Source organism: Geotrypetes seraphini, chromosome 7 (assembly GCF_902459505.1).
Source record: "Geotrypetes seraphini chromosome 7, aGeoSer1.1, whole genome shotgun sequence".
NCBI classification, from domain to species: domain Eukaryota; kingdom Metazoa; phylum Chordata; class Amphibia; order Gymnophiona; family Dermophiidae; genus Geotrypetes; species Geotrypetes seraphini.
The window spans coordinates 40,826,657-40,842,783 of NC_047090.1; the positions used below are offsets into that span (position 1 = coordinate 40,826,657).

The 16,127-nt window shown below is 41.1% G+C and overlaps 1 protein-coding gene across 7 annotated transcripts in view; it reads right to left on the bottom strand.

Moving 5' to 3' along the window:
- The window catches only part of NAV3 (neuron navigator 3), a 673,864-nt gene that overhangs the window by 179,680 nt on the left and 478,057 nt on the right, over positions 1-16,127 (bottom strand). For all 7 annotated transcript variants that reach the window (XM_033951509.1, XM_033951507.1, XM_033951508.1 and 4 more), the window contains one exon: positions 7,514-7,582. In XM_033951509.1, the coding sequence (XP_033807400.1) occupies positions 7,514-7,582 (69 nt within the window). The remainder of the gene's footprint in view (positions 1-7,513; positions 7,583-16,127) is intronic.

Sequence of the window (16,127 nt, forward strand, 5' to 3'; positions counted from 1 at the left end):
ACTCCTTTCTGGAGACCCGACTTTACCATATCCCTCAATATGATATGCCAGAAGGTGTGCATCCAGCCTGCGCTTGAATCCCAGTACAGTAGTCTCCGCCACAACCTCCTCCGGGAGTGCGTTCCAGGCACCCACCACTCGCTGTGAAGTGCAGAAACAAGAACATGCTGCTTGCAAAATTTATTTAGCAAGTCTATTTAGCACCAACGCCATTTCTCTGCCGACCCTCTGCTTTTTGCTGCGTGGGTAATAATCTTCAGTGTTGATAATCATTATACGTGCTAAACAGACTCGTTATATTGCATGCAGCATGTTCTTGTTTCTGCGAATATCGGTTAAAACAATTGTTGAGATACAACAGATATCCAGGGAACATGTTGAGTGTATAATCCATCAGCAGCTGGGTATGCAGAAGCTGTCAGCCAAATGGGTACCCAAATGTTTCAATACTGACGAGAAATGACGTCGAGTGGATTTTGCAACTTTTTCAGCAAGCAGGTGCCAAATTTTTGGAACAACTAGTTGCTGTTGATGAAACAGTTATACCACTATGATCCTAAGACAAAACAATAACCTGTACAATGGTGGCACTCAGGATCTCCAAGGCCAAGGAAATTCAAGACCCAAAAGTCAACAGGAAAGGTTATGGTCATAGTGTTTTGGGATTAGGAAGGTGTTGTAATGACAGACTGCCTTCCAAGGGGCCAAACAGTTAATGTAACTTGCTGTGCTGATTAAAGGAGTCTTTGAAAGAAAAAAGGAGAGGGAAGCTGTGGAAAGGAGTTCTCTTTTTGCAAGACAATGCACCTGCTCACAAGGCTGGCAAAACGATGGATATTTTGACACAGTTGGTGTTTCAGTACTTAAACCATCCACCCTACTCACCAGATTGTGCTCCATCTGACTATTTTCTATTTCCAAACTTTAAAAAGAGTTTGAAAGGGTGACAATTTTCGAGTGACCAGACATCAGAGTATTTTTTGGAAGGGTTATAGAAACTTTAGACATGATGTGCCAAGCGTATTGAATTTAGGGGTGAATATGTGGATTAATTTATAAGTTAAGCTAGATGCACATCTCTTATGAGAAGTTTAGAGTGATGTGGGGACTAATACTATGCCAGGGTACACCTGGCGGGGCCTCCGTGTGTGCGGATCGCCGGACTTGATGGACCTAGGGTCTGTTCCGGAGATGGCACTTCTTATGTTCTTATGTTTCATGGCTCGTCATTCCCTTCTTGGTTGGGCTGAGAACTTTCCAGCTCCCCCCTTGTACACTATATTGCCGTGAAACCTTGCCTAAGGGGGGGTGGGGGGGAGTGTCTGAACTCCACACTACCCTTGGGGATGGAAAACTAGATCTCATTAATATTCAACACTAGATCCTTCACCTGGGCTCCAAATACCTGCCATTGTTAGATTTCAGACATTATTTACCTGTCTAAACTCAAGCCTAAGGCAAGTTACATTTAAAAAGAGTTGATAGCATAGTAAATGATAATGGATTAGGATCAATTGGACCAGCTAATCTGACCCCTTGAAGTTCTTTCTCTCTGGTTTCCTACTACTCTGGATAGATGAACATTCAAATTTGCATATCTAAATCATCACTGATACTCTTTGCTTCTCAGGCATCTTCCTCCAATCCCTCCCCCCCACCATTTATTCTAAGCAAGTCCATACCCCGTCGCTGTGCTAGATTGTTTCTTCATCATCAGTTGTCTTCAAGCTAGGCCATTTTCTTCTTTGAAACTGTGTGACCAAGGGGTCCTTTTACTAAGGCACGCTAACCGATTTAGCGCATGCTAAATGCTAAGGCATCCATTATATTCTATGGGCACCTTAGCATTTAGCATGTGCTAATCTTTAGTGTGTGCTAAATCAGTTAGCGTGCCTTAGTAAAAGGACCCCCAAGTTTCTTATTTTTAACAGTATTTTTATACTTATTTTTAATTTCACAATCATGACTTGAGTTTTCATGAATTCATACATTTGTGTAATACAAATTTTCAGGTGCTAGAATTACATGTTCTGTGCATCTATGAGTAATTCATGTTGTACTTGAACCAGGGAAATAGTACAGTCAGGTAATATTTGTGATGACTCATTTTTTTTATTCCATGAGTTAAAGCTTATTATTACAGCTCACTGTATTTTGTCTGTGTTCTGCTGCCACCATCTGACGCTTAGTGAGTACTGCTTCATGAGGCATTCTCCTCAAAGCCAGTAGAGCCAAGTCATTTCTTTACAGGCCTTAAAAACAAGTCACAGATCTACTGAATTAGACCAATGAAAAGGTCTCAGCTACAGCTTGTTTACTGGCCCTTGTTTATTGAGATATGCAGACACTGCTAGCTCCTTGGTACCTAAGAACACTGTACCTTCCCATACTGTTCTGTCTGGCAGGCAAATGGTAACAGTGACTGAAACATTTTCTTGGTATCATCAAATAAAAATACCCCTCTGCAGGGCAGCTGCTAGGCCAAAGGTGTCCCAGGATTACTTTGGCTACTGACCTTTATGTGAAGAAAATAACAACAAGAGAGAAAAAGAAACCGATGTGGTACTCCAAACTAGTGGTGGAGAAAATAAAGGCAAAAGAGTTGGCATTTATGATATATTAAAAAACTCAAGAAGAGGAATACAGAAAAGAATACCAGATAAACAAAGAAGCCAAGAGGCAGATACGTCTGGCAAAAGTACAAGTGGACAAGCAAATGGCTAGAAATGTTAAAATAGGAGACAAAACTTTTTCTGATATGGAATTGCAAGACTGAATGAATCTAGGACCCATTATGTGGAGAGTGATGAGGAAAAAGCAAACATATTAAACAAATACTTCTGTTCTGTATTCACAGACAAAAATCCTGGAGAAGGACCACAAAGTTACACCTGAGAATGGAGTAGATACCGCACTGTTCACAGAAGAAAGTGTATATGAACAACTTGAAAAATTGAAGGTGAACAAAAGCCATGGGACCCGATGGGATCCATCCCAGGATATCGAGGGAACTCAGAGAGGTTCTTAAAGATTTGTTCAAGGAATCCTCAGAGACAAGAGAGGTTCTGTGGGATTGGAGAAGAGCGGATGTGGTCACTCTTCACAAAAGTGGCTGCAGATATGAAGCGGAAACTACAGGCCAGTAAGCCTGAGTTATTGGAAAAATAATGGAAATACTGTTGAAGGAAAGGATAGAGAATTTTTTAGAATCTAATATATTATAAGATTCGAGACAGCATGGCTTTTCTAAAGGTAACCACTTTCCAAAAGTTGTGGATCTCACTAAAAATCCTTAGAATAGGCTATCATACAAGGCTGTAAATACTATCATATATAGTATGCTTTTACAAATTGAGCAGAGGTGGATTGATCGCCTGCATAGCCTTCAACCTCAGGGTTTGAATGTGGCTATTAATTGGCAGGTCTTTTTTTGAGTCTGGCATTATTTCTCATGTCTTGGGTCAACGTTGGAAATCTGTATTCTTCTATTAGTCTTTTATATTTAGCTGTGTTTATAGCTTTTCTTTTGTGCTATGGGTTTGTTCCTAACATGTATGAGTGTGTGTATGCTTGGTTGGGTCGGCATTTGTTTACCGATGAGTGAGGTCACTTTCCGGAAGTGACGTCAGACGCTCTCATTTAATTTAATTTAAAACCCCACAGGTCTGCGTTGAATTGACTATTGACTCTTGAAATTGCTTGAGTCGCTGTATAGAGCAGTCCTTGTTTTATCTCCAGCCTTTCTACCGGTGTGGCATCAGCGTTGGTGTTAGGTATGTTGTCAAAGGGTAGTGTGTATGAGTGTTCGGATTTGTATGTGTTTCAGCTGTATAGTTGCGTGGTTAGAAAATATCTTTAAATCTTGAATTTAAAATTAGAAATATAAAACAATATTCTCAATTGCTGAAGAACTGTTTAATATAGCAGGGTTGGGAATGTTTAGATACATTGCATCCTAAATATAAGAGTTTGCCCATCAGTGACTCCATGGAGTCCTCTTTAGTACTAGCAGTTAGTGCTTTTAAGTTTGATCAAGTAGACTAGTTCTTTCCAAACTAAAATGTTCATGCTTTATTTGTAGTGATACTCTTGGCGTTTGCCCTGATGAAGCTCCTGTTTAATTAATAAGAGCGAAACGGAGATCTTCCGTCGAGAAGAAATTGAAATAAAGTATTGAGGAGAAAAACTGAAACAGAATACTTTCAGCTAAAGAAAATGAAAGCTAAGTAACCCTAAATAACATTTGAAAGGGTAATGGATATTTAGAATATTAGACTACTTTATTAGTTGTTTTAAAGAAAGAAAAAGAAAAAATAAAGAAGAAAGAAATATTTAAAACAATTAAATTAATAAATTAAGAATTACACTCACAATTATAGAGAAAATAACTGGGCCGATGATAGCTCACTAAATAAGTTACCAGCCTTTACAATATTTTTGGGCTTCTGATGGTGAGCGCTTGAGATTCCTGGTTCGTCTCTATATTATATATGATAGTATTTACAGCCTTGTATGATAGCCTATTCTAAGGGTTTTCTAAAGGTAAGTCATGCCAAACAAATCTGCTAGAATTCTTTGACTGGGCAACCAGAGAACTGAATCGACGACATAAACAAGATGTAAATGACTCAGATTTCAGCAAAGCCTTTGACACGGTTCCTCATAGGAGGCTCTTGAATAAACTTTGATGGGCTGAAGTTAGGGCCCAAAGTGGTGAACTGGATTAGAAGCTGGTTGACAGACAGACACCAGAGGGTGGTGATTAATGGAATTCGCTCAGAGGAAGAAAAGGTGATTAGTGAAACAGTGCTGCGGCCGATACTGTTCAATATATTTGTGAGTGACATTGCCAAAGGTTTAGAAGGTAAGGTTTACATTTTTGTGGATGATACCAAGATTTGTAGCGGAGCGGACACTCCAGGGGAACTGGAAAATATGAAAAAGGATCTGCAAAAGTTAGAAGATAGGTCTAATGTCTGGCAACTAAAATCCAATGCAAAGAAGTGCAGAGTGATGCATTTGGGGAGTTGAAATCCGAGGGAGTCATATGTGCTAGGAGGTGAGAGGCTAGCATGCACGGATGGGGAGAGGGACCTTGGGGTGATAGTGTGTGAGGATTTGACGGTTAAGATACAGTGCAACAAGGCAGTGGCTGTAGCCAGAAGGATGCTAGTCTGTATAGAGAGAGACATAACCAGCAGAAGAAAGGAGGCACTGATGCCATTATACAGGTCATTGGTGAGGCCCCACTTGGAGTACTGTGTTCAGTTTTGGAGACTGCATATTGCAAAGGATATAAGAAGACTTGAAGTGGTCTAGAGCAGTGATTCCCAAACCTGTCCTGGAGGAACACCAGGCCAATCGGGTTTTCAGGCTAGCCCTAATGAATATGCATGAGAGAGATTTGCATATGATGGAAGTGATAGGCATGCAAATTTGCTTCATGCATATTCATTAGGGCTAGCCTGAAAACCCAATTGGCCTGGTGTTCCTCCAGGACAGGGTTGGGAACCACTGGTCTAGAGGAAGGTGATGAAAATAGTAAGGGGTTTAAGCCAAAAGGCATACAAGAAAAGATTGGAAGATCTGAATATGTATACTCAAGAGGACAGGAGGAACCGAGGAGATAAGATGCAGATGTTTAAATACTTAAAAGTTTCAAATTTTATTTAAAATTTGATAAATCGCTTATTTGTACTTCTAAGCGATGAATATTATTTTTTATATGTTTAAATCTTTTTATTAAGTTTTCAAAGAACAAACAAAGTAAACACGCACACAGTAAGGGCTGATACAATACAAAAGTCACCTTTCTTGTTCACCCCTCTGCAATGCATGAATGGCAAACCGCTAGGACAAATGAACCACTTTATATTTTAAAAATAAGATTTTAACCTGCTAATTATCACCTCATGCCCTTTCTTAAGGCCCCAGAAGCATAAACATATCACAACTACAATAATGTCACCACCAGGATTAACCACTACACTACGAATATAAAAAATGCAAATAAATCCATATAGGATTTTAAATTCTTATCTGGCACCTTATATGCTGCCCGAGGCCCTTCATAGTCACAGGCTTATGCCATTATTCGTTTTCTAGGCCCCTGGCGGCCGGCAGCCTGTCCCCTCCCCCGTTTCAGCTTTCCAGTGGAGTCCAGAGCTGACTGCTCCCTGCATTCAATCTGTCCTCGGCTATGTGACCCCCAACAAATTGTGCAATCGTCTCTTCCCTCACCCTCCGCCCTGAAGAGTGCTTAAAAACAAACTCAAAAATCCATTTGCTTTCTCTCGTTACCCTAATCTGATAGGCTGCAGGGGTCCTGCAGTCGTCTGTCAAAGGTAATGGAAAGAAAAGAAAGGGAGAAGGCAGGCGTGACGCTGTACACTGCTGGGTCTTGCCTCTATTTAAAGCACACGATCTCAGCAGTAGAGACCAAATCAATCATGCAAACTACTTGACTCCACATTCTATAAGTTGTTTTTATTCCTTTTTTTTTTTTTTTTTTGCATTAATCTATTTTTTAAGCTGTCAGGTGGGTCATTTAAGATTTCCAGGACTGGTCCTCAGGACCCTTGGCCAGACTTGGATTTCGAGATAATCATAATAGGCAAATGAAAATGGCTCCTAGCCCATGAATACTGTATTGCCTTATGAATGTTCTTTAAGAGTATCCCAAAAGCCAGATCTCTTGGAGGGTCTCAAGTGCCACATTAGGATCCATGCGATACTGTTATAGGAGGGAGTAAATGATTACCAATCAGAGTGACTCACTTTTGCGGTGTGATGAGACGGCTTAGAGCTGTAACCAATACATGAGGTTTTAAGAAAGCATTTTTTTAAATGTCTGTACTGGAGCACACACCATTCATCCTTTCTACCCACGGACTTTGCACCAGTTCCAAATGAGCATTTATACCTGCTTTTTGTGGGGGTTGAATTCTGCTTCAAAAGTCCACAGATAGATTTCCAAATGCGACTTGTGTGTGTAATTCTTCCGCCCCAACCGATACACCTCCTCTCATCGTAAATTTTCAGAAATTGAAGGTGCAGTTTTCAGAGAGTCAATTTACATGGCTGAAATCTCTGAAAACTTGCCTCCTCTAACAGTACGGTTTTAAGTTAGAAGGCCAGAATGCTGGAGTCCAAAGCTGCCGGGTTATAGCGCAGTTTCCATAAGCGGATGGTTTCCAGTAAATTACAATTTGGATGCTGTGATTCAGCCTTTTCCTGTGACTAAGCTTCCTGATAAGGGACTGCTTACAGCATGTATGGATTGACTTCAAATTGTTTCCGTGTTCAAAGAACATTTTTAAATATTGCTAAGTAGCCAACTCATCGTGTCCACAGAGCAGAGAGCTGCCAGAACTCTACACAGTACAACTAGCATTCATAAAACACAAGACATATGGCTTTACTTAGTGTCTGCACTGTCTGTGGAAGACGACCCCACATTCATGAACTCAATTTGAGGAGCACTAGGAATGCAGTAAATTAGATATCAACTGACCTAGTAGTCTTTTTTTGACTGGTTGCAATCCCACTGTGATTAGACTGAGTTGCATATCTGGCTGTCAGACTGCATGAGAAGAAACAAAGAAATTAAAGTCAAGGACTCATTTGAAAATGTACAGAAAGCACGAGACTTACCGGCAAAGGACGACATGAGATGGTGGGATAGAACTTGTATGCATTCAAAACATAAACTCAAATTAAACATTCAAATTATGAATCAATGCAAATGAGCTGTTGAGTAAAATGCATTAAACAGGCTGGAAACACAATGCACACAGAAGACACAGACATCATGATGCTATACCAACACGGGATAAAGGTCACCTTTCCCCCTTGCCTTATTACACAGCTATCACAACTGCAATAACCAGATGACTCAACATTACAACGCTATGGTCAGTGTTTCATAAATGGAAACTGCGCCATTTAAATCCATTCCACATTTTCAGCACCGCTATTTGGAGCATGGCTCTGAACAAACATATTTAGGGGTCCTTTTACTAAGGCGTGCTAACTGTTTAGCGTGCACTAAACGCTAACACGTCCATTATAGTCTATGGACGCGCTAAAACGGCTAGCGCGCCTTAGTAAAAGGACCCCTGCCACTACCTATGGGGCCAGTGGCACCATAAGAGGGGTGCAGTCCTCCCCAGACGTGGTCTTCCTAAGGGCGCAGCACCCCTCCTCATCTCCACACACACCCCCCCCACCCCGCTCCTCTCCTTGCCGCACATGAGTACCCCTTGCCTTCCCCTCCTGTAACTTTTTTACTGCCCCAGCACGAAGCTGCTGCCCACATCGGGGCTCTCTCTGACTTTACTTCTGGGACCTGCGCCTAGGAAGTGATGTCAACGGGAGAGCGGACACCGACGTGCGCATGTCGGAGAAGTTAAAAAGGGAAGGGGGTGCACACGCGGCAGGGGGAGCGAGGAAGAGGGCAGGGGAGGGGCGCCACCGTCCCAGGTGCCACTCACCCATACTACGCCACTGTATGGGGCACTAAACAACTGTATGTGGAAGTTCTATAAAGAGGCAACCAGAGGTGGGCACCACTTAGACAAGGATTGGCAACCTCAGTCCTCGACAGCTGCAACCCAGTTGGGTTTTCAGGATTTCCCCCAATCAATATGCATGAAATCTATTTGCATGCATTGCATACACTGAGGTTGCACACCACTGGGGTAGGCGTATCAAAGGCGCCATGAATTGGCAGTTAGGCCCCTTTGTGCATTTAGTACTATTCTATAAGGTAGTGCCCGAGTGTCATTGGTCCGGATTCTCTGAATGGCGCTGTTGTCAGCTGCTGCCTTAAAAGCGGCCACCAATCACGTGTCAATCACACAATGGTGCCGTTTAAAGAATTGTGCCTCCAGCAAAGGCCTATATTTCCGGCACCTACCTTTGATGTGAATCACACCTCCGTAGGCGCTTCATGGCACCTAGCCATTCCTGGCATTAGCTATACTTACAGTGGCATTATGCGCCATAATTCTAGTGCTGGTTTTTTAGGCATTTTTTTGCTTAGCTATGATGCTGGTAGGACACCTACCAGTGCCTAAAAAAAACAGCACCTTTTATAGAATGTTGGCCTTAGTGCCTAACTGCAAGGGGGTATATACATAGGCATGGCATAGATGGACCAAGGGCAACAGGTGCGTGCATAGTTTATAGAATACTACAAACGACGCATGTCACTTGGCATACTAATGACACAGTGACAGAATTCATCACTGTTTCTGTCCCTGCGGATAATGGCGGGAAACCATCCCATGTCATTCTTTAGTGTCTATCTTAACCTCAGTCCTTCTACAACAGCATTCTTCACTTAAAGGCTTGAGGGTCAATGGCTATGCCCATTCATACTCTGATTGTCATGTGAGCCAAGTATAGGACAATCAAGCCATTGTGACATCATGAGGTTGGCTCTAAGGCACTGGTGGAATGAGGCATTATGATGTCACAATCTCGGCTTTGGAATGTTTCTACTCTTTGGGTTTCTGGCAGGTACTTGTTATCTGAATTTGCCACTGTTGGAAACTGGGCTTGATGGACCTTCGGTCTGTCACAGTATGGCAACGCTTATGGTCTTAAGTTCTAACCATCCCGTGTCATTTTTTAGTGTCTATTGCAACCTTAATCCTTCTACACTAGCAATCTTCAGTGCAAGGTTTGAGAATCAGTGGTTGTGCCCATTCATACTCTAATTCTTTCCTCTTTCCATAAAGAATGACATGGGGATGGTTTCCCGTGTTAACCGTGAGAACGGGAACAGTGATGAATTCTATCACCGTGTCATTCTCTATCAGCCTGCCACTGGCAGGGAGGAAGATGGTGTACCTAGACATGGGCACACCAATGCCTTGTTACACCAGTATTCAGTAATAGAATCTTGGCACCAGGAGGCCATTACAGAATTGTCACACCTAACCAAGATGTTAATTTATATACTTGCTGCCTATGCGACAACTTTTTTGCTGACCTAACTTTATTTGCATAACTATCAGAATAGCCACTGAATATCACTTTCCATAAAGTTAGGTAGAATACACACACTCTTCCCTGGTACTATCCAAATATTATTAAGATAGTCCAGATAGTGACGTTGAATACCGGAAGATAAGGCACTTATCTGCATAGCGGCTGCTGCTACACAGATTAGTGTTTTTGAATAGCTCACTGCTATTTTTTTTTTTAAATAATTTCTTTATTAAAGGGTACAACGTAAAATATTGTTACAACATCTCCTTTGTCATATACAATCCAATCATTAAAACATACGTATGTTTAACATAAAGCTATAAGGCTTCTTCAGTCTATACATCAGTACTCTATTTTCCATTTTACCCCTCCCCCTTATCTTAAACCCTCTCCCTCCATCCCTCCCCCCACCAAGTAATGCAGGATGTAGATTTATGCAATCTAACATAGCAAATATGGAGACCGTGTGGTTAATCTAAATTCCTAGATCAATTCAGTGATATGTCGTCATATTGTTGTGGTAAAGGGCAGTTAGTTTGGACATAAGATGCACACCGATACTTATTTTGTCTTTGCTAAACTTAAAAAGCAAGCCAAGTCAGAGAGATTCAACAGCACAGCATCAAACAGCAAAACAAATTTTATTACAGATCTATCCAACACGGGCTATGTTTCAGTGTATTGCTTACATCGGGAGCCTGAACAGCGGAACTGATCTCAGACGCAAAGCCTCTAGTTAATGAAGCCTCATGGCTAATGAATAGTCTCCCAGTTTAACAACCAGCAAATATGATCACTGAATGGAATGAAATAAAAAGCTTCAATGCTTCTATAGCCACGGGCAACACACCATAACATGGCCCGTATTAGGTCTCCAGTAAAATATGTGCCCCTCGCCTCTTCTTGTGGCCAACTTTACTTCTTTGTATTGCTGTACTGAACTAAACTTCAACCTTAAATGCTTGAAAAGGCAAGTTTGATTGTTCTTTCTTCAAAAAGTCTTCACTATGAGAATACAAGGAAAAGTGTGTTTTCTTGTGCAGGGCCTTTGGAGTGGAACAAATTACCTGTGCATTTGCAACAGTTGAAAGATCTGCAGGAATTTAAGCAAATGTTAAAAAAAAACACTTGTTCTGTATCATGAAAACACCTCGTGTGATAGAATAACTTAAATAGTGAATAAGAAGGTATGTGTTCTGTGCCACGTTACTCCTCTCCTCCATAAAGCTCATTGGCTTCCCATTACTCATCGCCTCACCTATAAAATACTTCTCCTCACCTTTAAAACTCTAACCAACCGGCATTCATAGATAAACTATTGATCCCATACTCATCATCCAGGGCCCTCCGATCTAACAATCAAAACCTACTTTCCATACCATCAATACGCAAACTGTTGTACGAAACCACTCGCAAATCTATTTTTTCAATCACCGCTCCCTCTCTGTGGAATGCCCTTCCATTAGATCTTCGATTAGAGAACTCTCTTGAAAAATTTAAAGCTAAACTTAAAACTTTTCTCTTTAGAGACGCCTATTCTCTTTAGTACCAACTTTTGCGTCTCAAACCTTCAACTTTCGTGACGTCTTGAAACACCAAACGCTTCTTTTGAAGTGATCCCCACCCTAATGTCTCACCATTCCCCTTTTACCTCCCTTTTTTACTAATTTTACTTCGATGTATTTAAAAAGAACTTCCCCTCCCCAACTTCCCTTTTGTTCCATGTATTTCAATGTGTATCTGTCTAGTATTTTTAACATTTGATAAGATACTGGTTTTATTTACCTTTTTATTGTTTTTTTTTAAATCTCATTATATTGTACACCGTTTAGATACTTGTTTTGATAGATGGTATATCAAAAATAAAGAAACTTGATAGTATTTAGTAAGTCGATGGGTTTATAGGGAAGCAGTCTTGTTAATTGTTGTGTGTGTATTTTAATTGCTTATTGTGTATGTATATTTCATAATCCGCCTTGGATAAATGCGGGCTAGAAATAACAATAAACTAAACTTAAAAAAAAAAAAATACCCTAAATTATTACTGGCCATGGTTTCATTTGCGGTAAACACCTATGCAACACAAATCAAATTTTGAAACAGGCAACAGGGAAAATAAGAAAAGTTCCATGTTTCCTTCTGATATCTGATTTTACCATTGATGAGCACTTGATTATTCCAGAATCTTTTACTTTTATTGCTGGTTGCAATGAATTGCTTTCAACACATCAACACTCTACTTTAAGCTCTGCCAATAAGGCAAGGAAAAACAAAGAACAGGAGGCTTCCAGAAGCCTTTGAATCTAAAAGTACTTGGGAATTTTGTAACATTCCCCCCCCCCCCACCCCAACCTTGCCGGGCCTTTTTCAGCATGGTAACGGCAGTCCTGGACTCTTCTACTATTACTGATCTGATCACTTATATAGCGTTGAAAGGCGTACACAGCACTGTACATTTTTACATTTACAGACAGTTCCTGCTCTCTGAATATCTTAACCCACTATCTCGTGATTTCCTGTATTGATTACTGCAATGCGCTCTATTAGGGCATAACTAAAAAAGAAATAAGAAGACTCCAAATTATACAGAACACTGCAGTGAAGATCATATTTAATGCAAAGAAGTTAGACCATGTTACTCTCCTCCTTTATAAAGCTCGTTGGTTGTCAGTAGAACATAGAATCACATACAAAATTATTTTACTAACCTTTAAAACTAGACAAAATAGTCAACCAGAATTTATCAATAACCTTCTTATTCCCTATAGTTCTTCTAAAACTTTAAGATGTTCTTCTAAAAATCTTTTATTTGTTCCGTCTCCGAGGTTTATCAATACAATGAGGTCTACTATTTTCTCCATCAGCGCTCCATCTCTTTGGAACAATATTCCAGTCCACTTATGGGAAGAATCAACTCTTTACCATTTTAAGATGAATTTAATAACATTTCTTTTTCTTGATGCTTTCGAGACCTAAATGCCCTTTTTAGGGCTACATAGTTTTATTCTACTTTTAGACACCCTCCATTTTGTTTTTTCCCTATATGTTCTCTCTTTTTATTTGATAAATTGTAGTTCTACCCTTCTTCCTCTTTTGTTTCTGTTTGTTTTTAAATGTTTTTAATAATGATTATTGTTTTAAAGGATGTATTGTTATTCCATATATGTTTTTAAGACAATGTTCACCGCCTATTTTTTTTTTTTTTTTAATTCAATTTTCTATACCGTTCTCCGAGGGGAGCTCAGAATGGTTTACATGTATTTATTCAGGTCACTGGGGCCCCACACAGAGTGGCAGGAGTGGCTCTGGCCATCTTGTTGAGCAGACTGGACAGACAGTGTGGGTCATTATCTGCCATCATTTACTATATTACTGTGATCATAATTACCTGGGACCTGCCAGGTTCTTGTAACCGAATTGAGCAATGTTGGGAATAAGATACCGGGTCGGACGGACCTGTGGTCTGACCCAGTCTGGGAATTCTTATGTTCAAGCAAACCATGATTCACTGGCCAATATTTTCACAAATTATAACCCACAGTTTTCAAGTTTAAGACTGATCCAGCTCTACTGAAAACAATTGCTTTTCAGGCCAACTGGAAGCAGCAGGAAATAAGTTATTTAAGCTGTATATTCTGTTCATGATTTATGATGTCTTTCATCACAGGGAATTAAATTTACTAACAATTCAACTAATACAGTGGGAAACATTTTAGCTTGGATATATGAAAGCCATAGTTCTTACATTACACAGAATTATTTAGAATTGTTTTATTGTCATGGTAAAATGCTAGAATTGAAAGGAAAGCTAAAACCTCTTTTTAAGTTTAAAGCTACATTGGTTGTGGAATAGAATTTGCATCAGTAGCCAAAGGGGATATGCATTTGTTTGAAACATTTCCTACATCTCACATCGTTAGCAAACGAAAATGAGCAAAAAAAACCAAAAAAAAACAACCCTTTTTTTTTGGGGGGGGGGGATGGAGAGGGGTTCTGTGCAGCCAACAGTGTGTGCTGTTCTGAAAAAGTACCCACAAGGACCAGATTATATAATACCTAAAATTAGGAACCTAAATCAGAGCAGCTAGCCGATTTAGGTACCTAACTTAGGCCCTCTTTTACTAAGCAGCGGTAGAGGTTTCTACCATGGCCTGGGGCGCTAAATGCTTCAATGCTGCTCCAACACTCTTGGGAATGTTATGAGCTTTGGAACATTAGGGGCAGATTCTATAAACGGTGTCCCGACTGTAGGCAGTGGTAGGCATCCTACCACTGTCTAACCAACCAATTGGGATGTACATTTTCTAAAAAAACAAAACAAAAAACAACTGAGGCACGTCGGCATTTATTGCGATTGAGGAAGATACATCAGGACACTCCAAGGCTGGGCGTGGTTTTGCCATGAAGTGGCTTTGGGCAAGCTTAAGCGGCCCTAGGTATCTCCTTAGGGCTGCAACAGATGCCTGAAATGTAGGCCAGCAAAATGATGGCCTACATTTCAAACAGACGTGGCTGCTGAGCTTATCGCGGCAAGGGAATCCCCCTGCTATGATCAGCTGAGTGACTCCCCCCACACACATATTCCCCCAGCAGGAAGGATGCCGCTCCCTCCCACTGGGATACCTCCCTGGAACTTCAAAACTCACCCAACCAGCAACACCCTCTCCAAACCCCCAAACTCCCCCCCTCCAAGTTTCTAAACCCAACCCCCACCCCATAGCTCTTTGTCGAAAGTCCAGCTAAAGCAGGGATCTCAAAGTCCCTCTTTGAGGGCCGCAATCCAAACGGGTTTTCAGAATTTCCCCAATGAATATGCATTGAAAGAAGTGTGTGCACATAGATCTCATGCATATTCATTGGGGAAATCCTGAAAACCTGACTGGATTACAGCCTTCAAGGAGGGACTTTGAGACCCCTGAGCTAAAGGCATGCTTAACCCCCTCCAGCCAGCAGGCCCACCATACCAAAATGGTGAGCTTGCCCCTTCCTGGTGCATTCTGGGATGCACCAGTGAGAGGCCTAAGGCTCCAATTGGCTCAGATGCCTAAGGCCCTTCCCTTAGGAGGAGCCTTAGGCACCTGGGCCAATCAAAGTACATCTTGGAGACCGTAAAGTGGCACTGGGTGCCATAAAGTGACTAAGGAGGCAGGATTCCAGCGCTGGTAGGCACCTTGGAAATCAGTTTAAAATAGCGTTTTTCACTTTGCTTGGGCGCCTACCAACCCTTAAAAACCAGCACCATTTATACTATATGGGCTTAAATAAGTGTTGGTAAGTACTCTCGCACTAATATTTTTAGACATTAAACACTAAAGGCAAAATCAGAGCATGGAAAGAAGGCAAGAAGCGAACCACATGAAGAAAAGGAGCTTTAATCAGTGCTCTCAGGAACTAGAACATAAGAATGGCCTTACTGGGTCACCAATGGTCCATTAAGCTCAGTAGCCCGTTCTCATGATGGCCAATCAGGTCCCTGGCCAAAACCCAAAGAGTAGCAACATTCCAGAATCCCAAAGAGTATCAAGATTCCAGGCAGAATCTAAAAGAATAGCAAGATTCCGGAACCCCAAAGAGTAGCAACATTCCATGCTACTGATCCAGGGCAAGCAGTGGCATTCCCCATGTCTTTCTCAATAACAGACTATGGACTTTCCTCCAGGAACTTGTCCAACTAGGCTGCGTCAAGGGCATACAACCAGCTGGCGACACACAATAACTCCCACCAGTGCTGAAGAAAATGATCCTGAGCCCTATTGCAACGGTGAAAGTTGCACTGGTGAAAGTTATTGTGCATCACTATGTGCTTATTTTAAGGAAAATAAGCACATGGCTGTTAATTTTTTTAAAAAAAAGGAAAATTTTGTCAGTTTCCAGCAGCAGTAAAAATGGCCTTAGCAGATAGCAAAAACCTGTGAAAGAGTGTTGTGAGGCCATTTTTTACACAACTTAGGCCCTCTTTTACAAAAGTGCGCTAAGCGTTTTAGCGCATGTCTAGCGCACGCTAAATCAACGTGTGCACTAACCGCTAACGCATCCATAGGATAACAGGCATGCATTAGCTTTTAGCGCATGTTTAGCGCGTGCTAAAGAGCATAATGCACCTTTGTAAAAGAGGGGGTTAGTAAAAGGAG